Source organism: Vulpes vulpes, chromosome 1, assembly GCF_048418805.1.
Source record: "Vulpes vulpes isolate BD-2025 chromosome 1, VulVul3, whole genome shotgun sequence".
Classification (NCBI taxonomy): domain Eukaryota; kingdom Metazoa; phylum Chordata; class Mammalia; order Carnivora; family Canidae; genus Vulpes; species Vulpes vulpes.
The window spans coordinates 78,944,404-78,964,175 of record NC_132780.1 but is presented as its reverse complement, the minus strand read 5'-3'; the positions used below and the strand labels follow the sequence as shown (position 1 = coordinate 78,964,175).

General features: G+C 35.7%; 1 protein-coding gene across 7 annotated transcripts in view; it reads right to left on the bottom strand.

The window, feature by feature from the left end:
* The window catches only part of SYNE1 (spectrin repeat containing nuclear envelope protein 1), a 450,176-nt gene that overhangs the window by 346,793 nt on the left and 83,611 nt on the right, over positions 1-19,772 (bottom strand). For all 7 annotated transcript variants that reach the window (XM_072767663.1, XM_072767691.1, XM_072767685.1 and 4 more), the window contains exon 3: positions 15,934-15,995. In XM_072767663.1, the coding sequence (XP_072623764.1) occupies positions 15,934-15,995 (62 nt within the window). The remainder of the gene's footprint in view (positions 1-15,933; positions 15,996-19,772) is intronic.

Sequence of the window (19,772 nt, the reverse complement as noted above, 5' to 3'; positions counted from 1 at the left end):
TTCCATCAAGCTGCTCCTGCACATGCTCGTGGACACAGCCATCAGGTCAGTAGTGATCACTGAGCAATTCAACTCATTAGTCTCTGTGCTGACTGCTGGTACCAACCTCTCCTTGATCTGTTCCTCTCCAAACCTCTTTGATCAGCCTGCCTGGTTCCCAAGCTTCTTTTCCTTCTCTCTTTCTCCTTTCTTTCTGACTGTGGCCATCACAAACTCATCCTGACTCCTCTGTTCTTCACAAAATTTTGTAGGATGGACATGACTCTTGAATCCTTCTGTCCAGGTAAATGTTCTCTTTTAAACATTGTTGAGCCCATGACAGGCACTCAATATTATATCGTTGGCTGAATGACTGACTGGATGAATGAATAAATGAATGAATAAATAAATATATATAATGCCTTTATATATAATATATTTATTCATATATAATGCATATTATAATATATAATTATATATATAGGTATACATATACATATATATATAGTGCCTATATCAATGGCTTTTAAAATGTGGTACATATATAATAAGTAAAGAAAAATGTTCTCCAGGTTTTAGGTAATCAGACTGCAACACAACACAAACATAGAAGTATCTTGTTTTTGAATGTCTTATTCACAGTACGAGCTCATTAAGTATTTGTTGAAGGTATGAATTAAGGTTCCAGTCTGCATGATAAAGAAGAGTGGATGGTTTTTATTTCAAGAACACATATCTAGAACACCCTCACTTTTCCTCTTTCTCCACTTAGTAAATTCTTGCTCAATTTTCATGACTCAGCTCATAATCTTGTTCAGTTTTCCAACTAGAATTAAAGCACTACTTTTGCCCTAAGTACATTGTTCAGATTAGAATGATCATGTTACATTACAGTTAGTTATTTACAAATCTGTGTCCCCAGGAATTCAGATCACGGGGTTTCTTGAAGATAAAGAAGACGTTGGATATATTATTATATACCTAATACCAGGCACAGTGCTTAGCAGTAGCTGGCAATAACATGTAAATGGTGAGTGAATCAAACTCAACAGAGATATGTGATGCTTATTTGCAAATATCTTTGGGAATCTTAGAGATGCACATAGGTAAGGTCATGATGCAGAATTTCTCTTTTTATAATAAATATGAGTTGCTTCTGGAATTTTTCCACCAGTGCATTCCTGCACAAAGTAAAGAGATATAGACCGATGTCTATTACCAGTCCAAATAGAAATTGGGAGAAAATATTTCTTCTTAAAATAAAAATGTTTTAAAAATGTTTATATCAATTTAATTTGTAATGCACAAATATTGTATTTGCAACACACTGAATTATAGGACGAAACATTATGTAACCAATTCTTTACTTAACTAATTCTTTACTTAATACCTATACTAGTAAAAGAGGGGGAAAAGTAGACTTCTGGCTACTTTACTGCAAAGAGCTGGCAAAAATGAATACTAGAGAATGATCTTCATATTTCTATAAGCTCTATCCAATCACATGTAATGTAAATACTGTGCAAAATCAACAAAACACTTATCAAAAATTATATGAGAAAAAATGTTCTAGTAGTAGTGGACAAGATTTGTTATCCCATTTTGTATAAAGAATTGTTTACATATAGTAAAGGGTCAACTACAGAAGACCTTTAATATTGTGACTATATAACAATTATTTTTTGGAACAATGTTTTTTTTTTTTTTTTTGGAACAATGTTTTAATAAAAAAATCTGTCAGCTAAAATGTCCTTCCTATTATATATATATAAATACTTACAGCAGCAATCTGATTACTCTGGCAGGATTAAGGTGCCAAAAGTAAGAGTTAGGAATGAAGGTAACTAATTGGAACCTGACTTAATTGAAAATAAAGATAATGTGGTTTTGTGCCCATTGCCCCCCAATTTGCAGTTTTAAGCACTACTGAATGGGGAAAAATTATAGAGGAAGACAAACCATGAGACACTCTTAACTCTGGGGAACAAACAGGGTTGCTGGAGGGGAGGTGGTGGAGGGATGGGGTAGCTGGGTGGTGGGCACTAAAGAGGGCACATGATGTGATGAGCACTAGGTGTTATACTATATTTGATGAATTGAATTTAAATAAAAAATCTATCAGGCACTTTTCAAAACCACAATAATAATAATTATTGTTATTAATTATTTATTATTAATATTATTATGGTCAATCACACTTAGATATTCTGTAATGGAACCAAAATATATTCATGCCGAATCTGAGGTTGTTCAAAGAATAGAACTTCCCAACGGCGTCATAGTGGGAGAGGGAGATAGAGATGGGACAGAAAACAGAGAAAGAGGTACTTCAATTCTGTGGCTGCTCCTACGGGTTCTCCCCAACGAGGTTTAAACTTTAAATTCTGGCTCTAAAAGGGCTGCCTTGGTCTAACGGCCCTAGAAACGCAGAGAAGCTGCACATGCCTCTGTGCTTGGCTTCACCCTTGGGAGTTAACTCATGAGTGAAACAGACTTCACAGAGCTTTTTTTTTTTTTCTCTCTATTTCTTCTCCTTTATTTTTGCTATGTAGCTCCTTTAATGACACCTAATTAGATTTAAAGTTCATCCTTGATCTTTATGGAATGAGAAAGTACAGGTATCTTAGACATAATTTTTGCTGGCCATTCCCTCTAATTGGGGAAAATAACCTATTTTCTAACATTGTGTGTGTGCATACATGCATGCGAATATCTTGTGTCACTTTACTAATCTATAAGCATCAGTACATATTCAAGCCTTATCTACCATCAATTTTCATATTTATTCATGGAAGGATGGCCATGTTTCCTCTGCCACATATTGATTTTATGCTCCTAGAAACAATTATGTTACTTAGAGGAAAAAAGGAATACGAATATAATTTTGATGAAAAAAGATATCAGACATAACCATTTAGATCATGGGGCTATAATTAAAATTATATGTGAAATTAAATTTTTTGATGCATGAAGTAAATATTATAGTCACATTACAGACTACATATATGAATTCTAAAATTTACTAGATGATTCTGTGTCTTAGGTATTTATGCATTTTAATTTAATAGATATTTTAAATAGCAGTGACAGAGGAAAAAGAGAAGAAAAAGGTAAGAAAGAACTAATAATGTATTGTTGAACATCTCAATGTGTCAAGCACTATGCTGAGGGCTTGTACATGTTATCTCATGTAATATTCATAACCACCACCCATGGGATTATCACCTCCTCTTTTAAAGCAAGCAAGGAATCTGAATCTCAGAGAGGTTCAACCATTGGCCTAGATCACACCCCTCGTAACTGATTAGATTTGAGCCAAGGTTTAGTATACTTTGATACTGTTAGATAGGAAGCTTAGTATACAAAATACAAGTATTAACCAATTTTTCCTGAATAATACACAAACTTATAAATGTGATTTTTATTTAATATCAATATGGAAAGTATTAACTAATCAGTTGAAGTGCCTCCCATTCTACTAGAAACAACTTATTAACAAAGAGCTATTTTAAATGAATAGATATAAGAAAGACTAAATTGTAATAACAGAAGTATTATGTATATAAATACATATTGGCATAGACAATAGTTGGCCTAATTCACACCATGTCATGTCCCCTAGTGGATATGTTTGTGCTAAAGCCCTATCTTTTGTTATGTGAATGATCTGAATTGCACTCCTCACATTCTCTGCTTGGATCCAGAAGTTGCCTGTAGTCAAGCTGTCACATGGCAATGACCCAAACACAATTGTCACTAGGTCCTGCTATTGAGGACCCAAAAACCACTTGCCTCGATCTTTCTCAAGATTGGGTCAGTCAGTATGCCAAGGTTCCTCAAGACCATCCTCAGCTCTACAACACATTAGAAGGACCCACAGGACTCAGAAGAGCTATTATATACATAATTAAAATTTGTTATAGTGAACAGACACATTAATATCAGCAAAGGGACAAAGCTCATAAAGCAGGGTGCAGAAGAAACCATGTATAAATTTCCAGGGATGAATGACCTGTTTCAGGACATGTCTATTTTTTCCCATAATGGTGTGTGATGATGGTATGGGTAAAGTGTCACCTGCCAGAAAAGCACACTTGAGCCCCAGTGCCTGAGTTTTTATTTGTAGTCTGTCACTTAGGCATACAAAGGTTGCAGAACAAACCTCAGCTACTTGAACTCCAGCCCTTCCCCTGTCTTAGCTCCCCCAGAAAAAAACAGATAGGTGTTCACCATAAAACGCATTGTTAAACCGATCTCATCAAAGTGGTATAGCACGGCCCAAAGTCTAGGCATTCAAAACATTCCTATCAGGCAAACTACTCCAAGTGTTCTGAGGTTATCTCTCAGAAGCCACTCAAGGACCATTCCTAAAAACAAGTCTTTATTTACAATGTATAGAATTTGAGCAACCCAAGCCTGCTGAGCTAACCTTTTCCTGCCTGGTCAGAATGTACCTTTCAATAGATTTCACTTATTAATTAAATAATTTAAGATGATTTTATTTACTTGCAACAAAATAAAGCACAACTGACATGTGGGTCTATTTTATTATTACTTTGCAAACACTGTCTGAGTGTAAGAGTTTATATTTTAGTGACCTTCTACTCCTACTCCATGATGAGATCCACATAAGTGACCAAAAATAAATCTATGCTATTTTAATGAGAGTATGCATTTTCAGGGGAACCTAATTGTATATGATGTGAAAAGATCTTTTATAACCTTTTGATCAATTGATACTTGTAAATGATGAAGGCAGACACAGCTGAATGTTGTTGATAAGCAAATAAATAAAGCCATTTCACATGGACAACTGTATGGCTATATCCAAAAATAACAAAAATGGCAATAAACTAAAAAAATTTTACCATTTTTAACTTTGCATTAAGAGGATGACCATATGCACATCAATTAAGGTGAAAGAAGCATTGGGCATTAGATTTCATTCAGAAATGTAGAAGAGTACAAATTTACTTTGAAACATTACTAGCATATCATTACTTCATCAACAGATAGCTACACATCTTCTAGAATCTTAAAGTTCCTTAGCCTCAAACATCACATAGCTATCAAAGAGATTTACAGCATACAGGATTTACTCTTGAACAAATAAAAGGGCAAAGCCTGTTTCATGCTGGGACCAACCCAGGTCTTCATTTATTATCATGACTTTTAATCTCAGAACAGTTGGACAGTCTTTTACTGAATGCTTTTCTGCTCAGGGAAAGAACTCTCAAAATATTTCATGACACACACAAAAAAGTTACAGCATTTTACCTTAAAATACTAAGTATATATCCTAGGGTTTAAAATTTGTGATTGCTGGATACCCACTGGTACCAATAAAACTAAACTAGAGAAGGCCTAAAGTAAATGCACATGGCACAGATTACTCTTTACTCCAACTGAGACACACATACACTGTTGAGCATTGTCAGGCTTGCTGAAATTGAAACAATAATCGTGGCCTAAAATATTCTCAAAATGACCTTCTGCACAGGCTGTAGAGAGGTCTCCAGGCAAAGACAGATTCTCAAGGTGTTCTGTACTTTGTGCACCCTTAAAACCTTTGTATACAGAATGACCCATCACCTCCAGAGCCAGACAAACCACAATCTCTGGTTTCCATAAGTTTCAGGCAGGAACTATTTCACAGGCTGAAGGACAGTATACAGGGAAAAATCCCATCCCAGAATCAGTCTGCAGGGTTCACATTCTCTGATGGTTATCTGATGGGTGGGAGCAGCACGCTAAACAACAGGAACAGAGAGGAGAGTGGGAAGGGAAGAGGGGTTGACCAGCAGATGTGAAGTGAGTTACCTCCCTAAAGATTGGCTAAGAGCCAACCACACTTAAATGTCTAAAAATGCCAAAGTACCCTTAGACCAGAGCAGTAAAATCATGATTACAACCACCGGCAGAAGCCACATAAAATTAATTCAATGTCTAAAAGTTTTGTCATCTTATTTAGAAAATCTAATCAGATGTTCCCAATATGTCCAGAAACAAGATGAAGTAATTAAAAATTTTATGTGTAATCTGGTTCTCTTTCATTGCCTTCATAAAAATACTATTGTGATTATTTTCCACCTCTACTTGTCAAAGGTGAGAAGACAATTCCCATTCTTTTTTATTTCCTATGATAGCATAATCATTTCCACTTCCTTAATCACTTAATTTAATTCCAAATACACATCCCAAAGGCAATGGCTACTTTTTCAGCCCAAGTTTTAATCTGCTTGGAAAACTTTGCTCTTCACAATTTTCATGTGTAATAAAATTATTTTCACTATATAGCATAAAAGAATTGCACTCCCCTTAAATTATTTGTTTTATTCAGTACAAAGTTGGGGTTATCTGCTACTCTTCTCCTTTGCTCATACACCATATCTTCTCCATCAACAAATCTTGGTGGCTTTATCTTCAAAACTCATCCAGAATCCATTCACTTCTCACCACCTCTGCTGCTTACTTACCTTGGTCTAAGACACCAGGGTCTTGCCTAGATGACTTCAATGGTTCCTAACTTAAATCTCTCCTTGTGGCCGTGCCCCTCTTCAGTCTATTCTCAACAGAACAGCTTATTTGCCCTCTTTACCGTCCATCTTCCCCATTAAGATATAAGCACCATAATGCAAGGATTCTTTCTTCTGTTTTGTTCACTGTTACATTCTCAGTACCTAGAACATTGCCAAGTAGATAAACATCATCTTAAAATATTTAATGAGGGCCCCTGGGTGGTTCAGTCAGTTGAGCATCTGTCCAATTCTTGGTTTAGACTCAGGTCATAATCTTGAGGTCCTAGAATCAAGGCCACATCAGGCTCTATGCTCAGCATGGAAGTCTACTTGTCCCTCTCCCTCTGCTCCTCCATCTGCACAAGCACCCTCTCTTTCTCTCTCTAAAATAAATAAATATTGGGGTGTCTGGGTGACTCAGTCAGTTAAAGGTTCTGCCTTCAGCTCAGATCATGATCCCAGAGTCCTGGAATTAAGCCCTTCCCCCTCCATTAGGCTCCCTGCTCAGTGGGGAGTCTGCTTCTCCCTCTGACCCTGTGCTCTCACTCTCTCACTCACTCTCAAGTAAGTAAAATCTTTTTTAAAAATTAAAAATAAATAAAACATTTCTTAAAAAGTGAGAAAAATATTTAATGAATAAATGTCAATAAAGTACATGTCTAAAAAAAGAATCTTTAACAAATATTATCAAATGTTTATTAACCTACATAATCTTTGCTAGATCTATATCTATGTTATCAATGAATTAATAATTCTATTAATAAATTAGTAAAGGCTATTTTTTAAGTGATGATTTTCCTTTGTAACTTTTTAGTTACCTATTTGGAAATAGTGAATTTAGCAATATGTTTAGTATTATCAAACTAAAGTGGCTTTAGAAAATAACTGAAGAATGACTAGGGGATGAATTATTATATTTTCCTTTTCCTTTTTGCTTCTTTTTGTCATCCTAGTTCACTAATAGTCCCACTAGAGTTTGTACAAGGAAATGCTTGGAAGTAAAATGCAATCATGGAAGTGTTTCTATATTATCTTTTAGTACTGTTGATGGAAAGATAAAGAAGTGGGCAGCCACAAAAGAGATACTTTATGACTCTGAAGATGTCAGAGTCATCATTAGTATAGTTTATTAAAAGAAAACATGAAAAATCAAAAGTGTTCCTTCCAAAGAGTGTATGAATCTAACATATTATTAAAACAGAATGTTTAATGGAATATATTATGCATTGAATTGTGCCCATTCTCCCCCAAGATATGTGGACATTTTAAACCCCTGTACTTCAGAGTGTGATCTTATTTGGAAACAGGATCTTTGGAGAGGTAATCAAGTTAAAATAATCAAGGTGGGTCCTTATCCAATATGACTAGTATCCTTGTATAAAGGGGAAATTTGGACACAGACACAGGCAGACACAGACACAGGATCTAGACTAATAGAGCTGTAAGCCAAGGACTGTCAGGTATTTCAGGTCACTCTCAGAAGCTAGGGAAAAGCCAGAGTGGATTCAGAGTGTTAGGAGAGCATGGCTGTCTAGCCTTGAGGACACCGAGACAATAAATTTCCCATTTTAGGCTACCCAGTATGTGGTACTTTGTTATGATAACTTTGGCAACTGAATACAGAATCTAAGTAATGTTTTATGATTCTTTTTAAAAATTCTTCTAAAAAGTGAGGAGATGCTCATTCCATGCCCAAGTTTATCCAAAAGACATTGTATTTTAAATATTTAGTGCCCATCCTTAATACCCCATAGCTCTAAGACTAAGATAGAGAAAGGTTTGTTTTTTGCATATTGAAAGAGCAGCTCCATTTATAGGAACACTAAACAATGATTCTTTGAGACCTATTTACTTTTCCCTAAGGACTTAATGCCAAACCATATACTTATTTTACAGCAAATACCATAAAGATTGGATCAAGGGGATTTAAATACAAATATAACATTCTATTCAATTTAATGAAATGAGAGAAAATGTGAAATTACACAATTTTGAAACCAATGGCAATGTCAAGATTGCTTACACTATCTTTTGCTAATTAAAAATGTAGCCTCTTGTGAATTTTTTTGACAAATGCATCTTTAAGTTGTTCCCTTTGGGGAACCAACACCTTTTTGACCTTCAACTTTTAAAGTATTTAAGTATTTATCCCAACATAAATTTTTTACTAGAAAATGAAGACTATTCAATTGGATTTAAAAAACATGGTAACCATTAGGTAGGAATTTCCTCAAATTCAAGTCCATATCATCTCTGTCTTCCTCTCTCGCTCCATCCCAAATTCAGGCATATCTACACTCATCCTTCCCATTCCCTCTAGTCTCAGAGAATGAGAGGTGTCCCTCCTCTGGTACAAATTTACATTGTTCTACCTGTGCTCTTGATTTTCTCTCCCACCTTGATTCCTTGAGAGCCTGAGTCTTAACTTTCATTCCTTTCTTTTGTAGTTTCTCCTCCTCTACTAATTTTCGATCATTCCTTTCAACATACACACATTTAAAATTCGCCTTTATTAAAATAGCTCTTGGGATGCCTGGGTGGCTCAGTCAGTTAAGTGTCTACCTTCAGCTCAGGTCATGATCCCAGGGTCCTGGGATGGAGCCCTGCACTGGGTTCCCTGCTCAGCAAGGAGTCTGCCTCTGTCCCTCCACCTGCTTATGCTCCTTCTCTCTCTCTCTCTCTCTCTCTCTCTCTCTCTCTAATAAATAAAAATCTGAAGAAAAAAAAACTCTTACCAGATCCTATGTTCTATTTTAGCTGATACTTTATCTCATGAACATGTTATGTGCATTCAGTATCCTAATATCCTTACCTCTCGTTTACTCATCAGTCTGATTTCTGTTATAACATGGTTACTCCCTATGGTGGTCAATGACTTCCTAACTGTCAAATCAAATGGGTTTATCTCTAGTAATTTCTCTATCTAAAACTGGACTACTAGATATTCCCCAAGTTTGTTGTATTCTCTCTGTCTGTGAATTATTTCAATCATTTGCTCATGTCAGAAATCTAGATGTCATTCTTGACTCTTTCTTCTCCAAGTTTCTAATTACTGAATCTACTCCTACATCTCTTTCAGTATGGCTATTTTTATTCTACTCCACCTCTAATGTTACTTGTTTCTGTTCTAATTTATGACAGAGAAAGATACAGAGAGAGACAGAGATGTTTAGGGCCAGAGTGATCATTTAATTCTCCTGCCTAAGATTCTTTAATGTCTCCCACTCCCCAGAACACAGTCCACGTTCTCTTAATGACTGGCCTTTGACCAATATTGCCAACCCACTCCTGGAACCGTATTGTCAGGTATTCTGAACTTCCATTTCCTTTACTGTACCATGTTCTTTCTTATCTCTCAACTTAAAAAAAAAAAAACAAAAAACAAAAAACAAAAAAACATTGGTTCCTTCTTGGTACCAAACCCTGAGCATTCCTCAGGCTCTAGCTTAAATGTTTCTTTCTCTGAAAGTTTATTCTGACACCTTCCACGAGATTTCCCCTGTGGTTGGTTGAGCTTGCCATGTGTTCCCTGACATGTTGCACTTTCCCTCTCATGTCATACACATCACACACTTTGCTCTAATTGTTTGTGTCTTCTGTGAGACTATCAGTTCCAAGATGGCATGGACAATTGGTTTATTCACCACTGAGTCTACAAGCCCTAGCACATTATAGGTGCTTAAAAAGTATCCGCTGCATAAATAGAAACAAATGGACCATGAGAATATATAATATGATGGTTAATGCCCAAATTTAAGAGGCCTGTGATTGAAATCTGGTTTTTCGTCTACTTGTTATGTGACCTTAATTTAATAATTAACTCTAAGCTTCAGGATCATAATTTGTAAAATGGTGAAAATAATACTTTATATTTGATTCTTGTAGTGAAGGTTAAATAAAAGACAAAGTTGCTAAAGCAGAGTAACTGGCACATGGTAAAAGTTCAATAAATCAATTTTAAAATATTTTTAGTGATGAGATGCTAGAACTGTGTCAGGACCTAACTTTGAGAAAACAGTACTTGAAATAAATATTGGTCTAATTAAAAAACAAATGCTTTCTTTCCTTAATAGGGTAAACAGAAAAGAAAGATTCAGTTATTTTCCTGAAAAGGAAGAAAATGACAGAGTCCATGTCTGATGAAACCCCATTACTGAAAAGAACTATAAGGCATATAAAATAAATGTAACCCATTAATTTTTGTTAAAATTATATTACATTATATTGACAATTTGTGATTTGTAATGTTTTATGTATCTGTAGAAGCATAAGGACTTCAATTTGAAAAGAGAGCAAACATCAAAAAAAAAAAGAACTGATAACTATATGGACAAGTTTGAAAAATCTACATCTGTGTACTAAAAATGGCACAAAACACATATACACAGAAGATTCTTGGGGTTTTTTTCCTGCTTCAGTAAGATTTTTGCTTAAGAAAAGCATTTTTTTGAAAACAGATTGCTCTTATTTGCACCCTATCTCTTCATAGGGCTGTCAAAATATTTGTAAAGAATTGATACAATCAAATAGAATGCCATCAGTAAAAGAGCTTATTATTTTACTTAATTAGAAGTAAATAGTTTGTCAATTTGCAACTGAGGAAAGCAGCCAAGAATGAAATTAAAATTTTCCCATTAAAAACCCTCCCCAAATTCATCTCCATGAAAAATCTTTTGAACATCTCCTAATGTACCTAAGATTGAATGATCTTAGGAGAGAAAAATCAATTTTCCTATTTCTCAGTTCAACATTCCAGCTTTTTTGTTTGTTTTTGCAACATTTCAGCTTTTAAAACCTGACACAACCTAATTTTGATGCCATTTCTATAAATACTCAATTTCCAAAGAAAATTTTGAGAAAAGAGTTATAAATTTTCTTTCTAAATAATGAATCTTTTAAATTGTCCTTTAAAATAAAAGTTTTATTCTTTTAGTTTCCTTAAAAATTTTAAAGAAGGCACTGTAGTAGCAAGATTTTATCATGGAATTTAGGATGAAATGGTTTACCATTCCAGTTTAAATCCACAAACATTCCCATGACTACTGTGCAAAAGCTCTTAGACAACTGAGATCTGCCAAATATTTACAACTTACATTCTAGAAAAAAATGGAAACTCTTTTTTCCCTGCCAATTTAGCACTTTTCTCCTTTCTTGTTCTTAGAGATAAAACAACTTGGCATATTATGTAGCATAAGAAATAAGTGAATTAAGACTAATATCATGATTACTAGTGTAACAAATATTTTGACATGGGTCATTTTCTTACCTTTATTCATAGGTGTCAACAGAAAATTATAGGGAGAAAACAGTCAAGGAATAAAATGCATTTTAACTCTTTTAAGTGGTTTGGTTCTGAGATTATCTGAAATGATCCCAAAGCACAGAGCTATATACTACAGGGATTACGAGACAATGAAATGAAGTCCTCATGCCAGGATTGAGTTCCAATCTTTATATTATACATCTGGAAGAAACTCTCATGTGCTTCAAGTCAGATCTCAAAGTGAACTTGGGGCCAGTTATGGACTGAATGTTTATGTGTCTACCAAATCCATGGTGAAGTCTTAACCCTCCAGTAGGATAACCTTTGGGAAGTTATTAGATGTATATGAGATCATGAGGTGATGCCCGCATGATGAGACTAGTGTCCTTATAAGAAGAGGAAGAGAAACAGAGTTCTCTTCTCTCCCTCTCTCTCTCTCTCTCTCTCTCTCTCCCCCTCCCTCTCCCTCTCGTTCTCCCTCCCTCCCTTTCTCTCTCTCTCTCTCTCTTTCTTATTCCCTCTCTCTGCCATGTGAGGACACAGCCAGGAGGGTCCTAATTTTACCAAGAATCAACTTGGACAGCACCTTGATCTTGGGATTTCTCAGGCTTTCAGAACTATGAGGAATAAATGTTTGTTCTCTAAGTCTCCCAGTCTACTGCAGACATATTTTATTAGAACAGCCTAAGCTGTTGTTGAATATTTGTTGGACAAAGTAAACAAGCAGACATACAAACAAAACATCAAACCAGATTCAATCTGACCCAACAAATTAAAGGGTACCCAATCCTTTCAAAAGCTGACAGTAATTATGTTTCCATCCTGGGGGTAGAATATTCCTTAGTTATAGGATAAACCTCTGCCTTGGTTATTTAATAAGCAAGAAGCAAAAGGAAATGTTGGTTTGAGAAAGCTCTGGGGGTAATAAAAAAAAAACAAACCACATGTTGAGACAAATCAAGTTGCTTATTGGTGAATTACTTTTTCCGGTGAAAAATGTTTTTATCCTGAGTACTTGGGACTTCCCTGCGAATGAAAGCCTGGGTATTGCTGATAAGTGATTGTGAGCTGAGGACCAAAAATTCATGAAGCTTTCACAGGAAACTTAGTAAGACTTCAGGACTAACATATACTTCCGTGAAGCTTAGCTGACTTTGGGTGTACACATACACCTGTGTGTATGTATGTGTGCATATGCATGCCTGTTGTCCATGTCCATAGGTGCTAGAGTGATGGAACCAAGCACACTCAAGCATCACAGAATGGCTCTGAGAACAAGCTTTCCAACAGAGGCAGTTAAAAAAGTGACACAATGTCCTCGTCCAGAGGCCAGATCAAAGATATGAAGTTGACCTTTTCTTTTTGCAAGTGGAATATCATCATTCTCATCTTGGAAGTAAGTGAGCACACTGCAATGGAGGGGGAAGGGTGTGTTTCCATTTCAATTTGGGTGTACATGTAAAGACAACCTCAATGAGACTGTGAAGCCCAGGATATGCAAGTTACATGTGTTTTTATAGGGATAAGATATAGGCAGAAAGAGATAGACAAAGATGAAATGGGGTTGAGTGGTATAACAGAGTAGGAGCTGGGGTGGGAGAAAGAAATGGTATAAGGATAGGGAAGGGGTGGGAGGAAGAATGAGAAAGATAGGGCCGGAAATGAAAACTCAAATAAGGGATAAAGTTGGGCAAAAGATGGGAGAGAGAGAGAAATGAGTAAGAAATCATGTGCTTAGCTGCTAAGACAAATGCAGACAAAAACTGACTCTATAGCTATCTTAAAAACTCTGCCAAGGTAGGGCCATGGGGTCAGATTTGATTTTTAAAATGTTTTCCAAGTATAAGCGATCAGAAAATGAAAATATTCTCAAACAAATTTGAGGGTTTTAGCTATGTTTGGCAAGATAGTAACTACAATGTCAGTATAAATAAGTTTGGGCAAGAACTATAGGTACCATTGTTCTGTTCCAGTTTTTGGTTTTCAATGATCCAAGAAAAAAAGAAATCAAAATACAGAAGAGAAAAAAAAAACAAACCAAACAAAAAAATCTCTATCACATTAAGGCTATAATGGAGCAGCAGTTATGGAGGTAGTAAGTTTCTGGGTTTCTTTAAAATAATACCCTTGATGCAAAAATACTATTTAGCCATTAAAGTTATTACATTCTTCTGTATCTATTAATATGGAAATATTTACTGAGTGAAACAGAAGCATACACACAATAGTATCCTACAAAGCCATTTTTGTGAAATAGCGTGTGTCTGTGTGTAGGCACATCAACATGTTAATGATGGCTATGTCAGTATCATGAGATTTAAAATGATTTCTACTTTCTTTTTTTTTTTTAATTTTTATTTATTTATGATAGGAACACAGTGAGAGAGAGGCAGAGACATACAGGCAGAGGGAGAAGCAGGCTCCATACACCGGGAGCCCGACGTGGGATTCGATCCCGGATCTCCAGGATCGTGCCCCGGGCCAAAGGCAGGTGCCAAACCGCTGCGCCACCCAGGGATCCCGATTTCTTTACACTGTGTAAGAGGTTTGTCATTAATATTACTTACAATAGCAAGTAATCTTTTTAACAATATGAAGAAAACAACTTTTCATTTTGGAAAAAAATAATCTTTCCCAATTGGTGACAATTCTGTAGCAAAGTAATGGCCAGCTGGTACCAGCCAAGATCAGAGAAAGTGAGCCGCTAGGGGCATTTACTGCCTTTTTACATGGCAGATTCTGGGGGCAACCACTATAGCAGAGAATTCCCTTCTCATCAAGGGGCTTTTGGAAAGAGATTATAGGAGTGATAATCCCAATTTATCCTCTATCTAGACACATCATTTAGTCTTCTGTCTTTACTGGACTGTGAGCTTCTCAGGGTCTGGGAAAGTGCTTTCCAACATTTTCCTGTCTCCAAAGCCCAGCTTAGACATGTAATAAGCAATTAATTTGTACAATGTGAGTGTAGTAAATTGCCATGCTTTATTTGCTTCTGAACTATAAAAGAGGCTTTGGGGAATTCCCTGATCAAAAACTGCTCCTAGGGGACACCTGGGTGGCTCAGGGGTTAAGTGTCTGGCTTCAGCTCAGGGCGTAATCCTGGAGTCCCGGGATCAAGTCCCACGTCGGGCTCCCTGCATGGAGCCTGCTTCTCCTTCTGCCTATGTCTCTGCCTCTCTCCCTCTTTCTCTGTGTCTCATGAATAAATAAATAAAATCTTTAAAAAAAAAACTGCTCCTAGGATTATGCCTGACACACTGTAGACATTACTCCCAGCAAAAGGACCCATTAACTGAATTCAGACAATTGTCCTAATGTCTATATTTATTTTTACAAATGCAATGTTTCTTTGGTTCACATATTTTTTCATCTACATATTTATGAGACTAGTTTTATAGTAATATAGCCATACTGGAATTTGTTTTATAGTAGCATTTATGTTCAAAGTCATTACAATGTACAAATACACAGTCATCTGATACAACCTAATGTTGGTGTGGATACTGTCTGAATGATTAGTTTTTTTCAGTGTCCTGCCACCATGGTTACTTTGCCATCAAAGTACCTAAGAGGGGAGCCCAGACACTGTCATCATCTGCTCAGACTAAATTCTTTGCTCAAGAAAGACCACCTCTTGCTTCTTTCTGTTCCAAATAGAAACAAATGTATAAACAAAAACTGAGCACAAATTCTCCTTTTTTTTTTTTTTAAATTTTTTTTTTATTTATGATAGTCACAGAGAGAGAGAGAGAGAGAGGCAGAGACACAGGCAGAGGGAGAAGCAGGCTCCATGCACCGGGAGCCCGATGTGGGATTCGATCCCGGGTCTCCAGGATCGTGCCCTGGGCCAAAGGCAGGCGCCAAACCACTGCGCCACCCAGGGATCCCCTCTCCTTTTCATATGATATATACACTAGTACAGAAGAAATAGTTGAACAAAATATTTCATCAGAAGTCATAGAATTGACATGAAGTAACTGCTCGATTCTATCCATTCATTTCTTCTCAAAAACAATGTTAGCAAATGTCACATATAGGCAACAACTAAATTTATATCATTGATTAGTATTAGTGAAAAGAGTGTCAGCAGTGTTCCTTTTTTACACTTGGCATTTAATGATTTGTTGGCTCCAAATAAGTAAACCTAGAACACTAGGGAGTTTCCTTTACCTTGGCCAGATGAGAGTTGATCCATTTTGTAAAAGTACGTTTTTGTACTATCTCTTGCTCATCTAGAAGAAAAAAATGAATCTAGTTAGGTAACACAGTATATCATTAAGTTGCATCCTAAAAGACATTGGGTTACAAAGTCTAGAAGTAATCATATTATTTTATTTTCTAACCCGTTTTGTCAATTGTTGTCTCGAACGAAGTGTCAGTACAACTCCAATTTGAAGATTCCTTTAAACATTATCAGCAAATGCTTCAAATTATTCAATATTTTATCCCTGTTTGCCTTCATTCTCTTTTTCAAAGTTCACTATAGAATCAGACCTCAATCAAGCTGTTTGAAAAAAGTTCACTGAGACCAGCTAAGTGCCAAGTTTTATATTATGTGCAGAGATAGACAGAAAACAAAGGGCAACATCTCCACCATGAAAAACCTAGAAGCAGAGATAGACAAGCAAGGGCTTATGTATAGTAGAGGGTTATACGGTAATGTAATAAGATAGAGTTGTGTATGTGAGGCATTAGAGGGATGTTACTCAGACTATATGACCTCCAAAGATTTCACCACTTGAAGTCCACAGCTTTGTGTAGGCAGACTGCAGGCAGTACCTTTGACTTGTTCTAATCAATAGAAAATAGCAAAAATGATGGAATGTCATACCTATAAATATGTTATTTTATGTTAGATTCCATCTTAGCTGACCAGAGTGAAAGATTCTCCTTCTGGCTTTGAAGAAGCAAATAGCCATGGTGTGAACTGCCCATGGAGCCATGTGGCAGGGAAGAGAGAGCTGCCTTTAGTGAAGGGATGGTCTCGGGCCAAAAGCCAACAAGAAGCTGGGACCCTAGTCACACAGCCACAAGGAAATTAACTCTGCTAACAATCCAAATGAGTTCGAAAGTGCATTCTTCCCTATTTTAGCCTCTGGATAAAAATGCAACCTAGCTGATATTATGAACTTGTCTGCTGAATTACAGACTTGTGTGACACTGAACAGAGAATGTATCTAAGACTCTTGACCCACAAAAGTTTGAGGATAACAAATGAAAACTGTTTTTTGGGGGGTGGGGGTACAGGGTTTTTTTTTTTTTTTTTTAAGATGGAGGAGAAAGAGTGCGGGGCAGTGCAGAGAGAAAAGAGAGAATGTTAAGCAGGCTCCACACCCAACATGAAGTCCAACATGGGGCTCTAGGGCTCTATCTCACAACCCTGAGATCATGAAATCAAGAATCTGTTGCTTAACCCACTGAGCTACCCAGGAAAATTGTATTAAATTGCTAAGTTTATGGTAATTTCTTATTAAACAATAGAAAACTAGTATCAGGGGAGAAAAAGAGGTAGGGTCCAGGAAGGCTATAATTAGAGGCATAAAGATATGAAGGCCAGAGAGAAAGGGGCCCATTAAACACCTTTTAAGAAAGGGTAAATTCTATTCATCCTACAAATATCTACCAAGCATCAACTGTTTGTAAAACACTGGATCAGATGTTGTGAGGAATGCAGTTGAATAAGACATCATTTCAACTCCTCACCCTTTCAGGTATGGTGCTCAGATCTGTATCTCTGGAACTGATCTCTCTTGGGCTTCAGCAGAAAACATCTGACTACCTGAGAATATAAGCCCTATGAGGACAGTAACTTTGTTCCCAATATCTACAAATATGACCAAAAAACAATACTGTTCAGTGAAGGAATGAAGAAAATTAATAACAAAGCATTTTAATTTGGAGAGCTTTTGGATATGTCCACAGAATTTACAGAATGCTGTTACTTCTAATGTAGTTTAAGCATGTGCTTTTAAACTTTCAAGTACATACAAAAACACACCAGTATGATAATAGGCAACATTTTTAATATATCAGACACAGATATTTTTTTTCTCTTTCTGTTTTTAAAGAACTTAAGAATTACATGGGATGTTTGAAGGGCTGAGTTTGAAAGAAGACTTTTGTCCACATCTTTTTGGAAAACCCAGGTAAAATCTCAAATTGAACTACAAAAGAAGCTGGAAACAGAGCCCCTCTATGTTCCTGGAAAAAGAAAAAAAGGTAGTGGAGTTGAATGAACACCTGACAATGTCCTGCCAAACTTGCTGAAAGTTGAATTCTAATAATTGTATTTGCTTTATTATTTTTTTGTATTATGTATCTTCCTTTGAATTATCTGACACATCTGACTCTAACCAAAATACTTATTTTTAGACCTTTCATGATATGAATGGCCTGTTACATTGAGGATTAGATAACAATTTACTGTAGAGAAAGAAACATAATTTATTGGAAATTAGAGAAAGTAAATTTTAAAATACTAAAATGGCATGCTTTGCTTTAAATTTTAAAAATATCACTCCATTTGGTATGTTTTTTGACCAAGGAAGGATATAAAGGGAAAAAATGAGAAATAATTTATTGAATCAAAAATCTGATTATTTTGGACTGCCTGGGTGGCTCAGCAGTTGAGAGCGTATGCCTTCTGCTCAGGGTGTGATCTCAGGGTCCTAGGATGGAGTTCCTCAATGGGCTCCCTATGGGGAGCCTGCTTTTCCCTCTAGTCTCTGCTTCTCTCTGTGTCTTTTATGAATAAGTAAATAAAATCTGTTTTTAAAAATGTGATTGTTTTGGCAAATGCTAAGTGAAATAATTAGCACAAAAGCAGCTTATTGTCACCTATAATATATAAATTCTGTGCTCTAACATAATATGACCCATAATATTTTTTTAAATTATTTGCAGTATGGGAAGTGATAATGCAAATTTAACTTCTGGTTCCAGGTATATTTAATTATTTCTAGTAGTGTTCTTTCCCTAGTAAATCAAAGTAATTATTGATTTGTCAGTTTGAAATGATTCAGCAAGCAAGTACTCTGGATGAGTCTACATGTATGTAATCATCCCTTCAACAAGATTATTAACATCTTCTTTCCCTACATAAATATACCCAGCAAAATCCTCATACCATTTATACTTTTGAACCATTCTCTTTTTTTCTTTTCTTTTTATTCAAGTATAATGAACATACAGTGTTATATTAGTTTCAGGTATACCCAGGTACTGATATTTCTCTCTATGTCTCTGTATAGATCCCATTATATTTTAATTAAGCCAATTATTATATATCATATGTAATATATACTTATTAACTCATTTAATTCTTTAGATTTTATTTGTTTATTCATGAGAGACACAGAGAAAGGCAGAGACATAAGCAGAGGAAGAAGCAAGCTCTCCACAGGGAGCCAGATGTGGGACTGGATCCCAGGACCCTGGGATCACAAACTGAGCCACAGGCAGATGCTCAACCACTGGCACCCAGGTGTCCACCCACTCATTTAATTCTTATAACAAATCTTCAAGCAAGAACTATTATAATGCCATTTTACAAATAAGAAAACCAAGGCACATTGAAGTTAAGCATTTTTACCAAAGCTACTTAGTAGCAGAGCCAAATGTCAGGTTTTTACATTGTTATACTGCTGTCCAAGGATAGCAGAGAAATTACTATATTAGTCATATCAAATATTAATCAAATTAAAATGATAAATTCATAGTTAAATCAATTTGAGTTTGACATTAGAATCTTTAGGTTCTATAAATAGTCAGGTAGCAGCAGAATAATCTTAACTAATCAAGCAAACTAGATTTGATGAAATTCAGAACTTCTATAATATATAAAATCCAATTCTAAGATTAAAATAGACTACATGTACAGTTAGAGTGTATGTAAAATTTTAAACATTTTGAGATTATGTATAATTTTATTAATGTTACAAGATATCAATGTTTTAAAATCTTAAATAAGCATAGTGTTAGTTGTACAAGTCATAAATTTAGGTAATAAT